At 40.1% G+C, this 22,667-nt stretch overlaps 1 protein-coding gene across 1 annotated transcript; it reads left to right on the top strand.

Moving 5' to 3' along the window:
• Nucleotides 1-484: 484 nt before the first annotated feature.
• On the top strand, nt 485-20,230 carry loxl1 (lysyl oxidase-like 1). Its single transcript, XM_044194541.1, has 7 exons — nt 485-1,983; nt 8,298-8,406; nt 9,438-9,575; nt 14,909-15,065; nt 15,411-15,506; nt 15,897-16,012; nt 18,063-20,230. The coding sequence occupies exons 1-7, from the start codon at nt 888-890 to the stop codon at nt 18,067-18,069; spliced, it is 1,719 nt and encodes a 572-aa protein (XP_044050476.1). The 5' UTR covers nt 485-887; the 3' UTR covers nt 18,070-20,230.
• The last annotated feature ends 2,437 nt before the right edge of the window (nt 20,231-22,667 follow it).

The following is a 22,667-nucleotide window of genomic DNA, read 5'->3' as shown; positions in this document are numbered from 1 at the left end:
CATATCCTTATTAACTGCTCATTGTTTGTGCATATGCCATTAAAAATGCCTTACTGTACGTCAACATTGCTCTATTACATTAAGATCCAGTTTAAGATAACCTGTTGTCTATTGTTTGAACTGCATCACTGTGGTTCTCTGTGACTGAGTGCCCTGTTACCAATTAGGTAATTTCCCATCTGCCCAGATTATTGTCATTTTTAATGGTTTAAAGGCAGTAAAAAGCAGTAACATAACACCTGTGGAAAAACCAAAGTCACGTTGTCCTTATCTATGCTTGTACAAGATGAGAAAAGAATTCAAGCCATTGAAAATGAGATGTGTTATATGTCTGAATGCCTTTGCAGATGGTAATGTTGACTCTGGAAGCCTCACGGAGCCCTGGCTGCTGCAGGCCAGGAAACATCACTAGCACTAGGGCCATGTGGGACCTCTTCTTAAAAAAAAAGTTTGAGATTTTTTCACAGCCCATTGTAAGCAATCCGGCAAATAGAAGCTTGCAGTCGTGTAGTGCACAGACACTTCTTTCCAGAAGGCAGAGAGCAATGCTCAGTCTACTGACAGACGAGCCAGCAGACCGACAAGGAGTCAGGACATATTCTCATAGTACTAACAGATGGTAACACCACCAGTGGGTCTTCTGAAGCCCACTTTCACTCTCCTGGGTGTGATTGCTCCTGAATGCACATTCAACCTGCAGATGCACTCAACCACAGGCTTACTTTTCAACCCTGCATCTATCTCAACACTCACACCAAAGCTGTACCCGCGGGAGGAGGATACACATGTTTTATTGACAGAGCTACAGGTGGTTTGAGTTTGAGCTTCTGGTGGACTGGAAGGTTTTTTTTTCCTGTGTGGTGAGCTGTGGCGTCTTTGGTGCCAGTATGTTGGCTATTATTGTGGCATGTTTGGTATTCGTCCTGCTGGGCATGGGGCAGACTCAGGTTGCCACACAGGCTCAGGGGCAGAGCCAGAGTCGAGGCCAGGAGCAGGACAACTCTGCCACCCCTTGGAGGCAGGTGATTCAGTGGGAGAACAATGGCCGGGTGTTTAGCCTGCTGAACAGTGGAGCAGAATATGTCCCTGCCAGGGCAGGGGCCCAGGACAGAGGTCCCAGGGTGGTTGTAGCAGATGCTCGTTCACGCTCTTCACGTAGACCTCAGGGAGGCAATGTCCGCCGACAGGCTCCATCAAGAGGATCCTCTGAGACTGTCCGTGGGCAGGCAAGGCATCCTTTTGGCTTTGGGCAAGTGCCTGATAACTGGAGACAAACTGCAGGCAGCACAGGGGGTAGTCAGTTCCAGGGATCCTCTAGCACTCGCTTCAGGCCCGCCACAGGCTCTTCATCTTCATCATCATCATCATTCTTTTCTTCATCTTCTTATGATATACCATCCTACCCACAGAACCCATTTCCTCAACAGACTCCCTTCCAACCAGTACCTTATGACTCTAGTTTTGTGGAGGCACCAGTCAGGAGCTATGAGCCACCCTTTCAGCCTGTTGTCGGTGGAGGATATGGTGGTGGAGGGTATGGTGCTGGACGGGGGTATACTGGAGGAGGGTATGGAGGTGGTCTGGCCCCAGTGCTCCCAGGCTCTCCCTCTGATTTTACTGACGATAGCTACCGTTACTACCAGTCTTATGGCTACGGGTCCAATCCTGTGGTGCCTGCACGTGCTGCCCAACCACCGTTTACTGATGGTCTGGACCGCAGATACACCCATAGTCTCTACAATGAGGACTCTGCTCCTGCGGTCCCTGCCTCCAATGTCAACCAGGCTACTCCTGTGATAGTGGACAGGACGGGACCTGCTGGTCAACCACCAGTCAGGAGCCCTCAGTATGAGCAGTTTCCTCCATTTGGAAGACCCCAGCCTCCTTTCCTGCAGCCCATTCCTCCAGGCAGAAATTCTCCAAACTCTGCCCTTGAGAACCCCAGTATGAATGTTGGGAGTGTGTACCGACCAGAACAGAGAGGTACAGTATGCTTTTTGTTTGGGTTTTGTCAGCTAATACAAAGAATCCTTTATTTCCTATTTTGTTCAGGAAGTTTGACCAAATCTTGATAATATTAGGAGAGGCTGTGACACATGGGTGGGACGGCAATATAGGCACATTTGGAGCAATTTGCACCGTGTGAAAATTCTGAAGCGCTTCAAATATTTCACATTTTCGGGGAACATGTTCATTTGTAGTCATTCACCCAAGGTATTTCTGTCTTGAGGAAAATTAAAAGCTTGCCATTGTTATTTCTATTATTGCTGGACATATGAATTTGAAATATGTAAAACCCAGGGGAGTAAAGAGCTCACCGCCCCCTCAAGTACACAATCATGTTTTTCCAGTTGTCTTCTTTCATGTTTGTCAGACATCTGAAATAATCAGAATGAAACAGCTGCTTAAAATTCAGCCTCTTTTTCAGTTTACAAACAAAGCAAAGTGGACACAAGGTTAAGCTTTTCCCACTTGTATGGTTATTGAAACCAGGTGTTGAGCAAGCCCTGTCAATGTAGAGAGAGCACACACAAGAACCTCTGTGTTTTTGTGTGGGGAGTTCTGTGCTACATGAAAGTAGACTGGTTCGCGAGGCGTGTGGAGTTAGGTAATGGTGGTGGTGACCTCATTGGGGGCTGGTGACAGGGGGTGTTGGTGGGCAGCGGCTGCCTCCTTGGCTTGAGGACAGGAGAGGGGAAGCAAGGGAGGGGGCTACAGTACTTCACCATTCTCTGAGGGGGAGGGAAAGCATGGAAAGTCCCTGTAACACATGGGGTCCATTGCTTCAGCTACAGAAAATCAAAGAAATATTTAGTTTATTGAATTTTTTGAGTTCTTAGGGGAAGCATGAGGAGTGTCATAAGCGATAAGCGATAACTTTACTGTGGAGGAAGAAATTTCTCTTGAGCTGATTATTAATGCTGAAGAATAAACGACTTAGCTAAATGCAAACAACATGAAGTTTTCTATGTCCTGACTGCCAGAGGCTGTATCTGGTCTGAGCTGAGATGAGATGAGGACTTCGAGATTCTCAGACTCTTAATAATTCAGATTTACCTTTTGTTTTACTCAGTGATCTACCTTACTGTGCAGCAGTCTCTCTGGCGTGCTGTGTGCCTTGCAATCATGATTCATTAGGAGCCATTTCTATAGCACAAAAAGCCAACGTGTGCAGATGCCTTAGTGCTCCCAGAAATCATTGTGATAAAGATTCAGCCATTGGGAGCTGTTGAAAAGCTGTCATTTTTATTGCACTGCTTCATGGCACAGCATTAAGCTGTTACAGTATTGTAATAACTATTATGATCTACAAGTTTAAAATTTACTTAAAACTAAAGTCAGCAGACATGCATATTTATAATGCCATTGTTAAAGGCAATGTTGTATCGTATCAGAGGCAGTAAAGTACATAAGACACACTGATATATCAAAATAAACATCTCTTTCAATGGCCTGGCTGCTCATTAGATAATACAAATAAATTAAATCTATTTCATCATTTGTGGCCTACTAAAATACAACTAAGCACAAATAGGTTTTGGGTAGGATTAGTGTGGGTGGACAAGCTGGCAAGCATTACCATTAGCAACTAAAGTGTACAGATAACTGCAGTGATTAAGTTTAAAGTTTCAGTGCAGAACCAATTCCCAAGCATTACTTTTGTCAACTGGTTAGACAGACCGGTTGTTCCCAGAATCACAGTGAATAGGGCTTGTCATTTCTCAACCCACATTGGCTTTAACATCAGTCAGCACTTTTTTTTGTTAAAGAACTAGAGTTTGTAATAGGACAATGACTTCAAGCCATTTCCACTTGACATGAGGTGCATGGCACTAGTTCTAATACTAAGGCTGAAGAAGTGGAAGGTGTGCTCCTGAATCTCAGCCAGTGTCTATTCTCTTTTTTCCCCTTGAGAAATCCCTATATTGTGTTACCAGGTAAGCTGACAAAGAACAAATTCTGATCAACAGTGAGTTCAATTTGAGAGCAAATTCAAGAAGATGACTCAAATCGATTCACAAGAGCAGTTCACTCAGTGTTAGCAGCACTCTAACCCTCTTGCTGCTGGAGGGAATCTGACTTGGATTGCGCAGCCTTGCAGAAGGTATGCATTTAGTGTAGTTTTGACATCTGCAATGTTGTGATGGTTTTATGAATAATGAATTGTCTATCATTAAGTATTGTGGCAAAGATCAGTTAAATAAGTCTGCATATTGTCACAACTATACCCTTTTCAGCACATTGTCATTGCATCTCACTCTTACCCTTACTCTCATATTCCCTGACAAAGCCACAAGCAGTCATAGGTTAGAATAATTTGACTGTAACTGGTCCAGATTAACTCATTAATGCAGCTACAAGGCAGAGCTGCTGTTATTTCACTCATTAGTTTAAGCATGATATCTTCAAATTAAGTGAAAAGGTTTTAGCATCTCACTATTTCTGAAATTAATCTGTAATATATCAACTCACCACCGAAAGTAAAATGGTTGATAATCATGAAAATAGATAAGATGCAATAACAAGAGAGCATAACAATATACTTGATCATCAAATGCTGTTTGTTATTTTCAATATTAATTTTAAAATGATCTCAGTGAATTGACATATTTCAATCAGTCCTCTGCAGCTAACAGCATATAGAGTATCTAGAGAGAGTCTTCTATTATGCTATATTAGATGGTATAAAAAGCACAGCAAGAATCAGTTTCTTTTCTCCGTGCCCCACTTAGAGTGTAATGTGTGGCTTTGTCACATGCTGTCGAGAGCTGATCAGCTTTGGCTTCTCAATACACTTTATCCCTTTGAAAGAGACCCAGTTTCACATTTCAAAAGATTAGGGGGCAGAGAACAAAGCCTTCCTAGGATGAGGAGAAAAAAATTGGGTTGAGAGTGCTGTTGGAGAACCTCTGCTTTTCTGGTCTTACAGTGTTTACATGGTCTGTCCCAGCAAGCTTCCCCCTGTCTTATACATCTGCCTCAGAGGCCCTGTTTACACCTGGCATTAACATGCGTCTCGGGTGATCCGATCACAAGTGGACAGCTCTAAGTACAGGTGTGAATCCACCCAAGACGCATTTAGGATGCATTGAGATCTGATCGCTCAGACCACATTCGGAGGTGGTCTGGGCCTCATATGGCCACATTCTTTTAGCAGTGTGTACGAGAATGTGTCCTGGGCCACATTGAAGGACCGCCTACTCAATTGACATCCTCCGCATAAGCGGAAGCACATACTCATTCTTGTATCAACAGTGTCATATTAAAGTGCAAAACAACAATAAGAAGCCACAACAACAGGCAAAATGGATTCTCATGGATGGAGTACACATGAAACACGCTGTGTGATGTCCTCCAGCTGCTCTGCCTCAACTCTTGGTGATTTATGGAGTTTCCTGATGGATAGAGGGGAGTGTCGGTATTTACACTGCTAGCGCAGGAGCTTTGGACTGCCGGGAGGAGGAGGTTTAATAAAGCTAATAAAGCTTTAAAACTATTAGGACCACTAGTTGCACGACTAACTGAGCTAACTAGCTAACGGCAGCTAGTTAGTGGTTACTTTAGCAACAAGTGAAACTATCTGTCCATCAGGAAACTCTGTAACGATTAAATTACTGAGAGTTGAGGCAGAGCAGCGAGAGGACAACCAGAAAATACTTTCTCCATAAAATATGATCCAGTGTCACCAAAATTAGTCAATAAAGTTGTGTTTTTGCACAGTAATCAGTGAGGCCAGGAGGTCTGCTCTGGAAAACAGAGGAATGAAGCTTAGCCGCAGTAAGACAGAATACATGTGCGTCAATGAGAGGGACCCAGGTGGAACGGTGAGGTTACAGGGAGCAGAGGTGAGGAAGGTGCAGGACGTTAAGTACTTAGGGTCAACGGTTCAGAGCAATGGAGTCTGTGGAAAAGAGGTGAAGAGGAGAGTGCAAGCAGGTTGGAACGGGTGGAGAAAAGTGTCAGGTGTGTTGTGTGATAAAAGAGTATCAGCAAGAATGAAAGGAAAGGTGTTCAAGACGGTGGTGAGACCAGCGATGTTGTACAGCTTAGAGACAGTGGCACTGAAGAAAAGACAAGAGGCAGAGCTGGAGGTAGCAGAGCTTAAGATGTTGAGGTTCTCTTTGGGAGTGACGAGGATGGACAGGATCAGGAATGAGTACATCAGAGGGACAGCTCATGTTAGATGTTTTGGAGATAAAGTCAGAGAGGCCAGATTGAGGTGGTTTGGACATGTTCAGAGGAGAGACTGTGAATATATTGGTAGAAGGATGCTGAGGTTGGAGCTGCCAGGCAGGAGGTCTAGAGGAAGACAAAAGAGGATATTTATGGATGTAGTGAGAGAGGACATGAAGTTAATTGGTGTAAGTGAAGAGGATGCAGAGGACAGGGTTAGATGGAGGCACATGATTTGCTGTGGCGACCCCTGAAAGGGAACAGCCGAAAGGAAAAGAAGAAGAAGAATCAGTGAGTCCAGGTCCCCAGAAACACTCTGCTCTGCCTATCGTTTTTCCAATCTAATTCGTGTCTCATTTGTGGTCTGATAAATAGTAAATTTATCAAATTCAGGTTAAAAACAACATCACATTTGGTCTTTGCAAACGGAAATGATGTACATGTTTATTTGCATATAGAGCAGGGAAGTGAGATCCAATCACAAGTGGTCACTCGATACTCATGTGGAGACGCATTCTCATGCCAAGTGTGAATTGACATACTTGGAGCTGACAGTGGATCACCAAATATGTATGTTAATGCCAGGTATAAATGGGGCCGAGAGAGCAGTTACATGGGATTTTTACAAATTGCCCACAAAGGCCCTTATTTAAACTTGCAGCTGGGAAGGGAGGACTCACCTGGATGTTAAACGCTGGGCAAATATAAAACTTCCTGTCTGGTTTCCACAAACAGACCGTAACTAAAGCCCTTCATGTTAGTCCAAAATCAAGAGATAATGCATTATTTCATCATCTATTTTCTTTTCCATGATTTAAGCTTGCTGCAACAGAAATTAAAGGTTGTCCATCATTTTTGTGATTTTATGAATGCTTCCAGGCTAAGAGGTCAGATGGTTTGACTTTCAGTTGCTTGAACAAGCTCACATTAACGTGTGTCTGGCCTTTGTGAGCTAAACAGAGTGGGGTGATAAGCTACACCACAGACCCTTGCTGGCATAGCCTTTACTGGGAACGGGACAGACAGACATTCACTTTGACAAGTCAGGCCTGGTTTTTTTTACTTGTTCCTCAGGTTTTCTGACAGACTTGGTCAGTGGCCCACTTTAAAAACAGCAGTGGTGTGAGATCACTGTTGTTTTGCCCTGGCACGCACATTCTTCCTCTCTGTGTCTCTGTCTGGCTCTCTTGCTGTATCTCTCTGCACCTTTGCCTTCCTACATCTCTTCATCTCTGTCACTTGTTTGCAGGAACAAAGAATGAAAAACACAGGCTGCATTGCAACAAGCACTCTTGTGATACTGTAGCTCAGATATTTCCAGGTTTAGCCTTATCCCCAACAGATATGACTATTTATCATTCATTTACATTATTAAAGGTTAAGCTGAAGTGACACATTCATATTAAGATTAGTGTCATGGAAGATCATATCATTAGCCAAGAAGGCAAGAAATTATTGAAAATATTTCCCTAATAACAAGATGTATTTGGTGAGAGGCAAATTGTATTCAGCACTGGAAGCTAATGCATTACAAGTGTAGTTATATGTTTTTTAGGTTTTGGAATTTTGTGCATTAGAGGCCAAAATGTAACCCTTGTACTTTTTCACTCCAAACTCACCCCTGTATGAGAGGCCTATGTAGCAAAAGTGTCTCACTGGAAAACCATGATAATAATCTGGAATGCATGGTAATTAGAGGCCAATGGCTCAGAGTGACCCAGTCTTGAACTGTGGGCCCTGTCGCTGCATTGTTGCCCATCATATCGTCCATCAACACCACCATAAATGCCAGGTAAAAAGAATTTAAAGAGATCGAAAGGTCACAGATTACAAATCATTGACATTTGGATTACTAAATAAAATCATAATAACAGTGCTAAAAAGGTAGTTTGTCAGCTTTAACTACACTTGAAAACATTGTTTAAATATGGTGTATATTATCATGTTTGAGTCTAAAATGTCCCTTTGACTAATCCAATAAGTAATTACTCTTTGTTTTTCAGTATTTGGAGCAGATTTGTGTGATTTGTGAGCACATTACTTTTACTTCTTGAAACAAGGTTGTGTGTTATTTGAAGTGGCTGAATGACAATATATGGTGAGGAGTCTGTCTATCATTTCAGGTTTGCCTGACCTGGTTCCTGATCCCAACTATGTCCAGGCATCCACATACATCCAGAGAGCCCACATGTATTCTCTTCGCTGTGCTGCTGAAGAAAAATGTCTGTCAAGGTAAACCCAATTCTGGATGTCCTTTACTGGCATGTGTTTATTTATTTATTTAGTGGGTTCATTCTGATTTCACACTATCAAAAATGTTTTTGCCCTTATGGGTTCTGTTTTCGTGTTAATGTTTTCATGTTAGTGACAAAGGTTCCTATTTGAATGGTTTCTGCAAGTAAATTCTAGGTAAATTTGAAACAATAGTTTTCTGTCTTAATGTATCCCTCTGATAGGCTACTGTCCAGATTGTACCCTGCTTCAGATCACGCATTAACAACAAAATGCTAATTTCTATTGAAGGTGAAGCAGCTTCACCTTTGGGTAGCTTTGACTAGCAAGTGAACCATCCACAATTCTAACATAGCCTTCAGGATTATACCAGTTCTGCACAACAATATCTGAAAGAAATAATAACAAAAGTTGACCAACAGCACAACATAAGTAAACTAAATCCTGGTCACCTTCGGGAATGCAGGCTGTTGTTATTTTCATTTCTCTGTATTGGCTGATAGCATTCCCTGAGCCCCGGGCCTAGGCCCTTTGACTGCCTCTGCACTAAGGACACTATTGAAATGATGGAAGTGTGCTGTCCCCATGGCTGCTCTATTTGCCCTCTTCCCATCACAAGCACAGCCATCCCTCAAAGACCTTTCATATCCTGTCTGAGTTTGCAGCAATCACCGATAGATTGGCTGTTGTAATTTGCCATACACTCCAATGTCAACAACAGCCACAAGACAAATGGCTTAGATCTTCAGTGGTATTGTGAACTCGAGGTTGTGCCTCTTTTTTTACACAAAAAAGTGAATCATGCAACAAAATGTTCCCTCTCCCCACGTTGAAACTGTGTATTTGGATAGATGGTTGTAATCTGTAAAATGAATTATTTAGTAGATATGCTCCTGCCTCTAAGCCTTTCCAGTCTTGCTCTTTTTTTCTTTCCTCATCTTAGTTATAAGAAACAGACATGCTGACATTCTTTTTGCAGCCACTTGTGCAGTTTCACTCACTGTTTTTTTGTCTTAATGTATGTCATTCAGCACTGCCTATGGCCCTGAGACCACCGACTATGATGTAAGGGTCCTGCTGCGATTCCCACAGAGGGTGAAGAACAAGGGGACTGCCGACTTTATGCCTAACAGGCCACGTCATACCTGGGAGTGGCATAGCTGTCATCAGTAAGTACTTAATTCAAAACACATTTTACCCAATCAGCTAGTTATGCTTTTCTGGCTACAATGTCAGCTGTTGTGGTAACCAGGGAGCTAGTTAGAAAAGATTTTTATGTCAGTCTGATTTTATTCTTACACAGCATATTTATTTATGTAACTAATGTATGTACACAGGCTGGTGTATGTTGATCACCTTACCCATAATTCAAGGTTATTGCACTATAATAAAATGGACATATCTGGCTGTTAGTTTTCATTGAAAGACATTGTAAATTCCTCTAGCTGTGGTTAACAGGGAATTTGTGGATAATAATAATAATATATTGAATAATATGTAATTAATGTATTGAACCATGGTCGATGATGATTTGCATTTTATGGGCCAATCAGGACGAGCCTGGGCGTTTCTCTCTACAAGGGGCACTACAACTTTACTCTGCATCTACCAAGGCAACTACATGTAGAATAGGAAGGTGAAAAACAAAGACAGCTCCACATTTGCACATAGAATTAATACTACTGTGTTCTTTTACACAAGAAATGCCATCTAACAGACTTGATAGGCATAAAGGCGGCGTTGATGGCTAGATGACTGTATTTGCAGTTGGGACATCAACATGACCAACTATTCCAAAGCATGACCTAGGATGGGAAGGTGTAGTCTACATTCAGTTCAAACTAGAGAAGGAAATCACAAACCACTTTGCTAATTCACATCATTCACATTTTTCCTAAGCTAAGCAGTCGCATCACCGTAAGTGAACACGTCACTGTTCAAATGCACTTCAGTACGTCGACAGTAAGTTCCACTGTTGAAAAAAGCTATTGATTCGATCAGTGACAATGGTGATTCACTTTGAAATTTGTTGATAAAGATTTGTTCGTACATGTATTGAACAACTTACGGCTAATTCACCTTGTACAATACAGGAGCAGCAGCAGTCACCCTCTCACTGTTGGGAGTTGGATGTTACCCAGCCAAAGAACCCCAGCTGGCCTCATTATATCTAGGTGGACACAAGAGGAAGAAAATGCTTAGGTAGTAAATGAATTTTGATGTAGTCCTGGTTTACAAAATTAGGGTGCAGTTGTCATTTCTCTGGTGATGGTTCACCCCATGGGCATGAGCTTGGCACTGCCATTTTAAATGCCTGGGTGCATGGTGGGTTTTCAGGTAGCGAAAGTTCTCTGTTGAAGTAAAACACTGTGTGGTTGTTGGTCCATACCAGCACTGTCTTGCTGCTCAGCAACAGTTTAAAGTGTTGGTGCATTGAGTTCATGTCCAGTAAATTTATGTGGCACATGTCAATGTCATTTGACTGATGATTGAAGATGAATACAGATTGGGTGCCATAGTGCCCTATAAGGTCCTTCTTTGCCCTACATGGTCATACTGCAAGAAAAGACAAAACTTGCCCTGGTTGGCTGAGAAAGTACACATATTTCAGTTTCCTGGTCTAAAGAGGAGAGGGGAGTCAAACCAATGGCTTTAACCCTGTGTGAAATAGAACAGGACAATGTACTCAAAATTCCACATTACATCCACAGAAATAATGGTTTTCTCATTGTGTCTTTCTCATTGGACAGATTTTAGTTGATTTAGCAAGCCAGTCGTGGCTCAGATTGAATATCTCTGGGGGACTGCTGATGAGGTGATTTGGGGGGTATCGTCATTGTTTTATGACATTATATTCCACGTAGACAGGCTTTTATCTCAATTTCAGCAAGTACGCCCAGTGACGCTAGTGCCAGGCTCTGCTTTACTATTCTCATCTTAGAGGAATGTTGACTGGCCGTTAGGAGATTGTCAGTGTTGTTGCTGTCTGACATCAGTCTGCATTTACACAGTGGTTCCCAAGAGGCAGAAAGCCAAGGCAATCATTCCACTGGCTGTGTGATCAGAATGACAACTCAATCCATTTTTCTTGTCAATCTGTGACACCAGACCACACAACTGCTAAAGCCTGATGGCATGGATATGGGTTACTGGGACAGAGTGTTTGTTAACAAAGAAATCTCTTTAGGGGAAGAAAAATCTCTAGCCCAGATTCTCACAATAAACTTTCCTGCCCTACATTTCTGTTGAATAAGTTGTGTAGATGACAGTTTTGCTTTTCATTACATTCAACCCTATCTTTCTCACTGGAGTATTAGAAGAAGGGAACAACATCCTCTTGACTATCATGGGCTGTGAAAATATTGGAATTCTGAATGTTTTTTTACACAAACGAGGACACATAATTCCATGTAGAACTTGTTTTTTATGCCAATCAGTGTGGGGAAACAAGTGGAAGTCATTAAAATGCTCTGCTTATTGGTAATAACTTTTTCTTTTTTGATAGTGCAAAGGGTAATAATGGAGTTATTCAACTTATGATTTATTAGTCTCAGTCCCTTATGGTACAACTTTAGTGACCTTTGTGGTCAAAGATCATGGCTGCTATTTGTGCAGGTGCTTGGACATATGTCTTCATATCCTGGTTGCACTTGGTGGACGGCAAATGTCTGACCATTGCTAAATAGTTCTCAAAGAACCTACTGTAGTTCTCTGTGTTTCACAACCCAAGCTGTGATCTGTGAAACCCTCAAAGTCTTGTTTGTTGAAAAACAAGTGGAAAATGACTCATGACTATGAAGAAGGATTGGAATATTTTGTATATTACGATTACAAGTTATTCTTGTTAAATCCTGTATCCTTCCAACGCTACATTCTCTATAGTTGACATAGTCAGTGAGGGGATCCAGGAATCCAAGGAGGCAGGGGACCCTTCCAGGCATCTCGTAGTCCAGCGCCTCCCGCTCTCAATCATTTTCTCCACTTCCCGCACCCTTTCTTTCTATTTCACACACACATACACGCATATACTGTAGATAATCATCTCAAGACTGCCACTGTAATGAATGCCAGTTTCAGGAACACAAACAAAGACTGTGCTTCAACCTTCCAGGCCCTCCAGTTCCTGCCCTGGTTTACAGACATGCAAATATATACACTCACACATGTATTGCACAAAGTGCATGTGTGCCCATATACCCCATGTAAAATAAGCCTTTAAACGCACACGGCCATGTATATTTGCATGTTAATAGAGACAGAAGAGGAATTTATGCCCACAGACAGGATAAAGTTAGTGTTCAGCCTCAGATAACAACAGACAGGTTTCTACCTGAGAGCAGCTCATAATTGGTTGCCTCTCCTATGGAAAGAATGAGTCCTTGAATGGTCACTTGCTCCATCAGTGGAAAGAACCCACTTTTCCTTCCAAGTCATCCTTCAATCTTTAATGACTGTTCCAGTAAAAGCTGTTGCTATGTTGAAACATGGGCTATGAAGTAAGGCAAAAGGGCAATATTTATATAGTGAGTTTGTCTGACTGTAAGAGATCCAGTTCTTACCTCACCTGCTACAACAACTAAAGTCAACACCACTTAAGGATACTGTATGGAGCAATTTAAGAATAAAAGGATAATGGAAATAAATACTTTCAATAACTGCTAGAAGGTGTATTTAAATCCTGTAATGTATAATTTCAGTTGGGCGTCTCCTTTAGGAAGATTGTCATATTGCTGTAGGCTGTTTTTGTATCTAGTGCAGCTATGGGGACCAACAGTTTAGAAAGGTTTTGCTTTCTAATCTAATCATTAGTGTGATGGATTGAACACATTTATATCTCATCAGCTCTCAAGTGTCATCAGGGCTTTAGGAATAGTTATTTGGCTAATATTTGTGTTTTTATCATAAGGAACTTTGTTAAAATACGAGGAAACTAGTGTTAAGCTGCTGCATTATACTGCAATAGATTTAGCTACCTGTGGTTAATACATTTTCAACTATGTGTACATAATACAAATTGTACATACTGTAGGAACTTTGCTCTCTTAGTCATACAGACCAGAACACTTGCTGCTAACATACTGTATTTGTTGTGCCTGTGACAAATGATGTCATATCTGGAAACCCGACAGTTATGTTCAGCAGTGCTCCACAGCCTCTGCCATAGTCACGTGATTCCATAACTTTTCTGCTCATATTTGCTCCACCAACAGCACACTAGTTAGCTTAAAGTTGATTGTCAGCACTTTCTATCTGCTCATGTTGTTGGAAGGGGATTTTCTGCCATATGTTGACTTCTGCACTTTGTGACCACACAACACAGTTCACCTTTCACGTACACACAAGCTTACAGAGAAACACAATGACAGGGAATATGTCTTTTTAATGTATTCTTATATTGTTGTGGCAAAATTCAGCTTTAAATGTGCAGTTGTGGTATTTTAGCATTTGTTAGATGATTATTTTTATTTACAAAAAACCTCAGAGTTTAGGACAATTAAACAACTGAATACTAACATTCAGTCCTGTGAATGAGGTAAAAAAAAACCCACTTTAAATGGTAAAGAAGGGTATTGTAGGCAGAATACATTTTTGGTAATAATTGTATGTATGTGTGCAGTTGTTACCAGTGCTGTGCATAAATACATCAAAATAATGACCTAAAATAGAGCTTTTTCCATTAACATGGTATCCTACTCCATGCAAATATGCTCTTGTTAGCATCTGCCACAATTATGTGCACAACAGGCTTGTAAAAAGTGAATAGCATCCCGAGTCACTTTGACATTTGGGAGAGGTCATATAGCAGTTAATATTGCAGATGATTTCAAATGGATCAGCTCATTGAGTCACTCACTGAGAGTCACTTGGTTCATATTCCGGTTCAGTTGAAATGATCAGTGGTCATGTGCATCCAGGCTTTCCTAAGCTGCTAAAGCTGTGCAAACAAACACAAACACACCACAACCAGCACACACATACACACATACTGTGATACACACACAAGTTTACACACCAATGCACACGCTCAAACAGACAAACACCTCTGATCTTGGAGACTGATACAAGCTAATTAACAATATTCATACATCATTAAGGTGTTAATGTTGTGCTTCAGCAATACTTTATTGTAGCCATTATTTAGTGTCCATTGTCCTTTGATACTTTATGATGTGTTCAGTCAAGGTGCAACAACACTTACTTACTTAAAATGTGATCAGCTGAGGTCAATGGGTTGAATATACGGTCTATAAATTCACTGTTTGTCTTTAAAGTTACACTTTAACTTGGATAAACTAAATTTAAACAAAATGGCAATGTAAATACAGTAGCAGCCTAATAAACTTAATATACAGACAATAATTTCCGCTTAGTACTGTTTCTTATATGCACACAGCATAACAGATAACACTAGAATTTAACTTAAACTCTTTTATTACCCACCTTAACTAAGATATTTGTTTCACTTTTGACTACATGCACAGTCTTTTGCTTGCTCTGACAGGCACTACCACAGTATGGATGAGTTCAGCCATTATGATTTACTGGAGGTCAGCACTGGCCGTAAAGTGGCAGAGGGACACAAGGCTAGCTTCTGTCTGGAGGACACCACCTGTGACTTTGGTCACCTGAAGCGCTATGCCTGCACTGCTCACACTCAGGTAACACAGAAAGTGAAAACATGGAAATTTGACAAACGATTTTCAACTTTATTTGGTGGTTACCCACAATACTTTACCACGTGCTTTATCAGCCACTAGGTCAATATCCATCCAATGTAGTTATGCTTTTATAGACTGATGTATATTTGTATTTTTATTTATTTTTGTGATGAATTATATGTGAGAATTGTATTACTTAGCCGAGCACTGGTCCATCGGCCTGCTCATGTTTATTGCAACATATAATATTATATTTACTTTTTGACCACTGACTTAAAATTGCAACTGTTTTTGACTCAGATTAGTATTCCTTACGAGCATCTCTCTTCCCCTCTGTTTCTTCAGGGTCTGAGCCCGGGCTGCTACGACACATACAATGCTGATATTGACTGCCAGTGGATCGATATCACAGACATCAAGCCTGGAAACTACATACTAAAGGTAGGAGTCAAGTGAGATACTGGTGTGCATGGACACGGCAAGCTTCTGGACAGCATACATCATGGAAGACAGAGAGGGTCTAGACCACCAAAACAAATTGATCTGGGTTATAAAAGAGTTATAAAGTTAGTGATGTTATTAGGGTTCTAGTTATCTGGAGTTTTTCAGGTTCCAGCAGTTCATGGCTCAGTGGCACTGGTTTACCATCGTATTGTCCATTTTTCATGCATATTTTATTTGGTCAGTATGGCTGCAAGATGTTATGTTGTGTTTAGAGTTTTTTTATCCCAAATACATTCTTTTTTGAAGCATTATCTGGACCATTAGCTGTTTCTTAAAATTTTGTGATTTTGATTAATTGTAATGTGCCGTCTGTCCTTCGTCTCTCAGCTTCAGGTTAATCCCAAGTTCTTGGTGCTGGAATCAGACTTTACCAACAATGTGGTCAGGTGTAATATACACTACACAGGACGGTTTGTTACAACAACCAACTGCAAGATAGCACAGTAAGTAAGACAGAATGTACACATTTTTATCACATAGGTGGTAATTGATTTTTAATAATTTACTGAGAGAGTGTTACATTTATTTGCAATGTTCTTAAAATCTGCTTCTTGTTTGTAAAAGTAAATCCTGGGCAATTTTTAGATAGTGTGCTTTTGTAGAATGGGAGCTAAAAGGCAAACTATAAATCAGGGTTTGTGTCATGTTCCCACCGCTGATTTACACTGAACCGCATGACAGGGTGGCAGCTAAATGCAGTTTTATGAAGAGCCTCACAGTGTTTTGAATTACTTAGTGGACTTAATGGGTTCCTGGCTGAAATATTTGATGATATAATGAATGATGTTCTCATTCTCCAGTTAAGATTAATAGCCTCTGAAACTTTCATATTTTCCCTCAAAGGGAGATGTAGGGGTGTTGAACTTTTAAATAGCACTATTAGGAAGTGTATCATTGCACTCAGAATCATATCCTCTTGAAAACACTTTATATAGAGAATGGATATATATGTGCAAAGCATCATTAGTTTCAAGTGCTCTAACCGGTCTCCCTTAGTTTCACTGGTACAGTACAGTGAAACATACACTTAAAAATATGTTTGCCAAAGCATTTCCAGAGTTAATGAAAGCTGGATATAATAGTTAGGTACTGATGCCAATAAAAGAATTACATTAGCAGATGCCATGAGTCCTGTTTCCATCATTAAATTCTGATATTTGAAGTTTCTTTATTTGAAAATAAATCCACTTACATCATGTTAATGTATGCAATTATGTCCACACTAATGTGGTTACATTTTAACAGACATTTTCTGCCAAATGTGGCATGAGGGGTGAATGTTAGAAATTAGTCTTCTAATAAGCAACAAATTAAAAACAAATTATCATAAATATCATTGGAAATGAATTAGATACATATTAATTTAAAACAAAATAGCACACATGTTAATAAAAGTGTGTCTTGATTGTAACAATTGGCTTCAAATAAAATTAGAATGAAATATATATGCATTTGAAAACTGCTTTTGTTGATGTATTGTGTGTTAATGTACTGTAGCTGATTACAAAACAGAGGCGTTGTTAATGAGATAATTTTTACCAGCTGCAACAGCGATACTGGTAAAAAGAAAAAGAAAAGAAAAGGTTTTGAGTACTTTGCCAGGTTTATATGTCTGTGGACAGAGTTTGTCAACAACATAGCGTCACAACCCTGCAAGATGCAGTCACGATACTTTATGTGTGTAGTTGAGATCAAAATGAAGGCCGAGTTCATAAATGGGTGTGGTCCGAGCAAGGGCGCCGAAGTAGGGGGACAGGAAGTAGGGAAGGGGTCATTGCCCCCCCCACTCTACGCCCTTGGCCCACAGAGATTTAAAGTCATGGAATTAGCTTTGCCAAGAGGGCAAGATCCAGGCAGACAAAAAAACATATGGCTTTAGCATACAGTGATCCAGCACAATCTAGATAACATTCAACCTTTATTATAACAAGTAACAACAGCAACTAACATGATACATCTTACATAATCTATGCATACTAACAAAGTATTTTACACAAATATAGATTAAGAATGACCATTAGATCCTTAATAAAAAATGTTATGCAATAGCCCCCCCACATTCAATATTCATGTTCTTGCCAAACAACTGATAATTTATCTCTTTCTAATAATGACACATTCTACATTCGACGACTAATCATGTTTAATGTTGTACGTTGTGACAAGTGGGTGCCATTCAGTGGGTGGCCAGCTGCTATGTGGTTTCAGCAGCCAGGTTTCATTCGGCCCACCTCAACTCCACCTCTTTGCCCATTTTTGGATTTGCCGGAGTCAGGCACTGCCGAGATAGCGACAGCTAGAGCGTCCCACATTGAGCTTCACAATCGCTCTTCCCGAAACCTATGGGTGATGTCACAGAGTAAACGTCCATGTTTTATAAAGTCTATGAAGTTGAGTAAGCACAATACTCAGCATTTTTTCATTCAAAGAATGTGGAGGGTGGTTTCTTTTTTTGATATTTTATTATTTATTTGTTGTCTGTTTATTTTACAGGTCTTGATCAGGCACTGGAAGGCTGCCATGCTGGAGTGACCCTGATTGCTATTCCATTGAAATGTGAATGGAATCCATTTGTTTTTGGTTCAATGTTGATGTTCTTTGTCTCTATTATTTTGTGCTGTCTTGGTATGCTGGGCCCATGGCAAACAAGGGTTCCTCTGGCACTGAAAAGAGTGTGGCGGTTTAAAGTAGACTGGCACACACATACACACACACACACACACACACACACACACACACACACTGTTGCATAATTCATATTGCACGTTAATATTCCAGTAATGAATCAACAGTTCACATCCCTGCAATCTACGTTATAATATTGTCCTACCAACTACATTTCTCATATTGCAACTCTACCAGTCTGGTTTGGTTAATGCTAGGACACATCATTGACTTTCAAAAGAGGTGTTTACTTTATCTGCACACAAACATCTATGCAAACTCCCGGCAGAGGGCTCTGTTTGAATTATAACAAAAGTGTAAAACAATGCCGGGGCTGAAATGAGTGGTTCCAGACAAGTCAGGGTTCAGCTACAATCCAACAAATAAAATTAGGGGACAAAGCCTTCCCAGGTGCATTCCTCCATGCAGTGTGGGGACAGACCGAGATGCCCAGTGACTCAGAAGAACTATAATGTGTTTGGGTTTTTTTTATCTTCACCGCCTCAATGGGTCAGGATGGGATACTGTGATTCTCTGGGTACATCCTGTTTAATGTTGTGTTAACAGCAAGAGGAAGTCATATATTAGTCAACTCCATCAAATTACAAGTCAACATAAAGACTGACTGTCAGTACTGGGTGCTGTACTCCTCTAAATCCTTGCATATTTGTGTTGTGTCCACATTCGTCCTTTCTTATTTCAGTAAAACAGGAACAGGAAGCTCAACTGGCAGAAAAGGGTGCTTTCCAGAACACAAGACTCACAGTATGTAAGCTGTATGTTTACATTGTCTTCTTCAACTACCAACACTGGTCAGATGGCACATAGGTCATCTATACCTGAAGAATGTAAATACAAATATTCCACTGATGCATGACTTTAATGATGGAGATTATATTGTTGTAACTGATTGTACTTTGTTTATCCAGTTTGACCTGTTACTGTAATTTGTGAAATTCAATGAACTATATATAATTTCATGATAATCTGAATCATTCAAATAGTATGTGTTGTTGGAAAAAACACTACTGCTACAGACTAAGTATTTCAATACAGAGCGTCAGAAAGCCATCTCTACCTACCTCTCCAATTAAGTGAGCTGTTGTTTCCTGTTGAGTGTTTGTTTTTTTATTGGAGATCCCTGCAATGGTTTACTGTGGCCTCCTATCACTTTGTTGCAGCACACAGCTAAAATCCTCCCATCTATTGAATATATCAAAGAACACGCGATGTGAAATGCAAACAATGACTTAGTAATATTGCAAAAGACTTAAAGTTATAAGCCTTAAGATTTCAGTCTTGACTGTTTAGCGACATCTGTGGTTACTGGTGGTAACAGCAAGTGCAGTTTAATACTGCATCAAACACTCCTTGAGCAGCTACATTGTCAGCAGAAATACAGCAGATGAGCAACTCTGTTTACAGTGCAACCAAATAAACTCACGTTTCGATAAAGTGAGTTAGCAGAGGAGTTGTGCAGCCTGTCGCCTGCAGCTCTTCATCAACAGCTCACTGTTACTGGGCCTTCTTGTCCCATTAATCCCTGCAAGATTTAAAACTGATCTGCTGTCCAAAATTGTTTTTGTCTTGTTTTGTACACGCATTTTTGATAAACTAACGTAGTTAACTGTGGTGACAAAAATATTACGTTTCCTGTGGCTGCTTAAAATAAAAGCCACCCCATGTTGTTTGAATAGAATGCTTTCAGTGCAGAATAGGCTTAGTCTTTGGTATCCAATTTATTGCCCAGAGTAGAAATCTTTCATATTTTACTGTAAATAGTCGGTTCTTCATTAGATATGATTTTCTTTTTTTTTTACTTTGGTAACTCATGATCATACTGTACGCTCACTGAAAAGTTGCAACAGCATGTGATTTTGACATTCGGTACAAGAGTAGGTGACAGTTATACAGCATCTTTGACATGTGGTGATGAAATTTGTATTTTTCTAACAGTAAACAAATGTCATATACAATAAATACATTTACACATCTGCTGTGTGCGTGGAATGGAATTTGAATGATATGCACCAGTCTTACAGCAGTGGACCACGGTGCTTCATATGAGCCCACATCTGCAGGTTTACACAGAATATGGATCAGTAGATTCAAAGGAAATGCTATGTGACAGGTGTGACAAGTTACTGAAATCATCCCCTTCATAAAAGGTGTGATATGTTTAATGCATTAAGGCATTTTCCTGGGTTCTGTATGTCATTTTGTCATGCATGATTCAGGCAGGTATGGAAATCTGACCTTTACGAATCCGGAAAAATACACACTGCATATAAACATACTGCATATAAGATACCTGCAAACACCAAACAGAAAATACAACATCTGGGTGGTGGTACTGGTGCTGTGCATACATGAATGAGTCACTAGTTTTCATGTTGTAGTCGAGTTTTCACAATCTGACATGTTGAGATGTTTGCAGACATCCTGAAAAATAATCTGATTGGATCAAATTTCCATTATTGTCACACACACAGCCAAAGACCCATTTATTTCTACAAGTTCGCTCTCTTCAGAAAGTTTTTTTTGATCTGACTTCTTTCAGCAGCAAACAGAGATTCACATTCACATTATGCATGAAGAGTCATTGCATGGAACACAACACCATGTTGCAACAGTGAGAGAAGAGCTTACTTATGTTATCAAAACTAAATATAAAACTAAACAAAAAGTAATATTCTTTATTTTATCAGGTAAGGAAGTGATTCAGTGACTATCTTCTGGTTTTTAATCATCCAACATTGTTACAAATTACTCAAAACCGAATAGTAACAATGACTGGAAAGGAGTTAGCAATGTTGTACCACATTTTCATTTGGAAATGGAAATGTAGACTGATGAACAGTACTTGTGGAGTGATTACAAGCTTCATCACACTTTTATGACTAAAAGTCAAGATTAATCTGTTATCACTTTTAACAGAAAATGTGTGAACAAAAATTACAAGCTCTAAAGAAGTAATAATCTACTTTAATGGAAATGTGAGAATTCATCTTCCAGAAAATTGATTCAGTCTCTGAAGAACGAGATGGAAGGAAGAAGAAAACAGAGGAGAGGACCTTACAGCATGCACAAACAAAACATCCAAAACACACAGGCGCACAGTCAATCAGAGAAGAGGCAGGTTGACAGTTGAAATTTTTTAGTGTTTTTTTTTTCTGTCCAGCTGTTTGCCAGAATGGTAATTTAACTTTCAAAAAAATAACATTGTTCACTCATCCACATTTTTTAAAATTCTCACACTAAATAGAAAAGAAGATGAGAATATGACAAAATAATAAGATAAACATTGACTTTTAATCTCAACCTTTAAGCCAACACAAACGAGAAGTCCTTAAAGGTGCTATTGATAACATTGATAACATCCAGCCACTAGATGGCGCACTCCCCCTCCCCCCTTCCATTCTATTCCAGTGGTTGCCAGTCCATTGCACAACCTGCATATTTCATGGTCGAGTGCAGTGAGACTCAGACTCAGTCATATCAAGTGATGAATCTTTCGTGACAGAGTAATGAGTTCATTTTGCAACATATAGTTATACATTAGCTATAGATTTAGTTACTTTGTGCGGTGGTGTTTTATGTAATGTTATCTATGGTAATCTTAGGATATGGCTAAATAGCTTTAGGTAACCCTTTTTTCTTGATCAATTAATTATTATAGGGGCCCTATATTGCAACACTTACCGTAAAATGACATTTCAATCATCCTTACACTATAAGACATTAGGTAAATATTTACATTTTAGTCCAATCAAAGAGTGCAGTACAGTAAATTGTAGGAATACTAATAAAACTCACAGTGCTCCACATTAGTCAGACAGCTACAGTACAAGTTGATGTTAGCTAGCGTTAGTGTTAGCGTAGTGATGACCTAACATTAGTCAAAGTGTTTTCTTGCTGAAAACAAATCTCATAGTGGATTGTAAAAAACAGCAGAGCGGCACACAGCAGCAATGGCTACAGGGAGAAAAGACGACTGTATGATCATGTCAGTATTTTCAGATTTTTATATTAATGTGAGCACTGTAAAGTTAGCTGTGGAGCTCAACGCAGCTGCCTACATGGCTAGCTAGCCACAAGTACTTCAAAGAGTCTCATAATAGGGCTAACGTTAGACTGCTATATGAGATGACACCCTCAATAACTGTCACGTTTTGGGTCTAAACACTATAATGAGTAGATTTACAGTAGTTCGGAGCTTTAATTTACCTTCAACATGACACATCAGTAATATATTGGGATCCCATGTCCACTCCATTCTTAAAGAAGAGCGACTATCTTTTCACAAGCAGACCAGTCCGCCACAATCAACATTCCCTGTATAAATTTGTACTGGCCCCGGGCCATCGGTTATGTCAGACCCAAGCCCACTTCTAAATCCCCTCTGATATCCATCTTTGTTATAACATTACATTA

The sequence above is a fragment of the Siniperca chuatsi genome, linkage group LG1, assembly GCF_020085105.1.
Source record: "Siniperca chuatsi isolate FFG_IHB_CAS linkage group LG1, ASM2008510v1, whole genome shotgun sequence".
Lineage (NCBI taxonomy): Eukaryota > Metazoa > Chordata > Actinopteri > Centrarchiformes > Sinipercidae > Siniperca > Siniperca chuatsi.
The sequence above is the reverse complement of the archived record's forward strand: the minus strand, read 5'-3'. Positions and strand labels throughout refer to the sequence as shown.

What these genes read in the sequence shown, in the direction of transcription:
- loxl1 (XM_044194541.1), top strand. Translation starts at nt 888, where the DNA reads ATGTTGGCTATTATTGTGGCATGTTTGGTATTCGTCCTGCTGGGCATG. An exon ending in GTACCGACCAGAACAGAGAG is followed by an intron (nt 1,984 to 8,297) that starts GTACAGTATGCT and finishes CTATCATTTCAG; the next exon opens with GTTTGCCTGACCTGGTTCCT. An exon ending in GAGTGGCATAGCTGTCATCA is followed by an intron (nt 9,576 to 14,908) that starts GTAAGTACTTAA and finishes TTGCTCTGACAG; the next exon opens with GCACTACCACAGTATGGATG.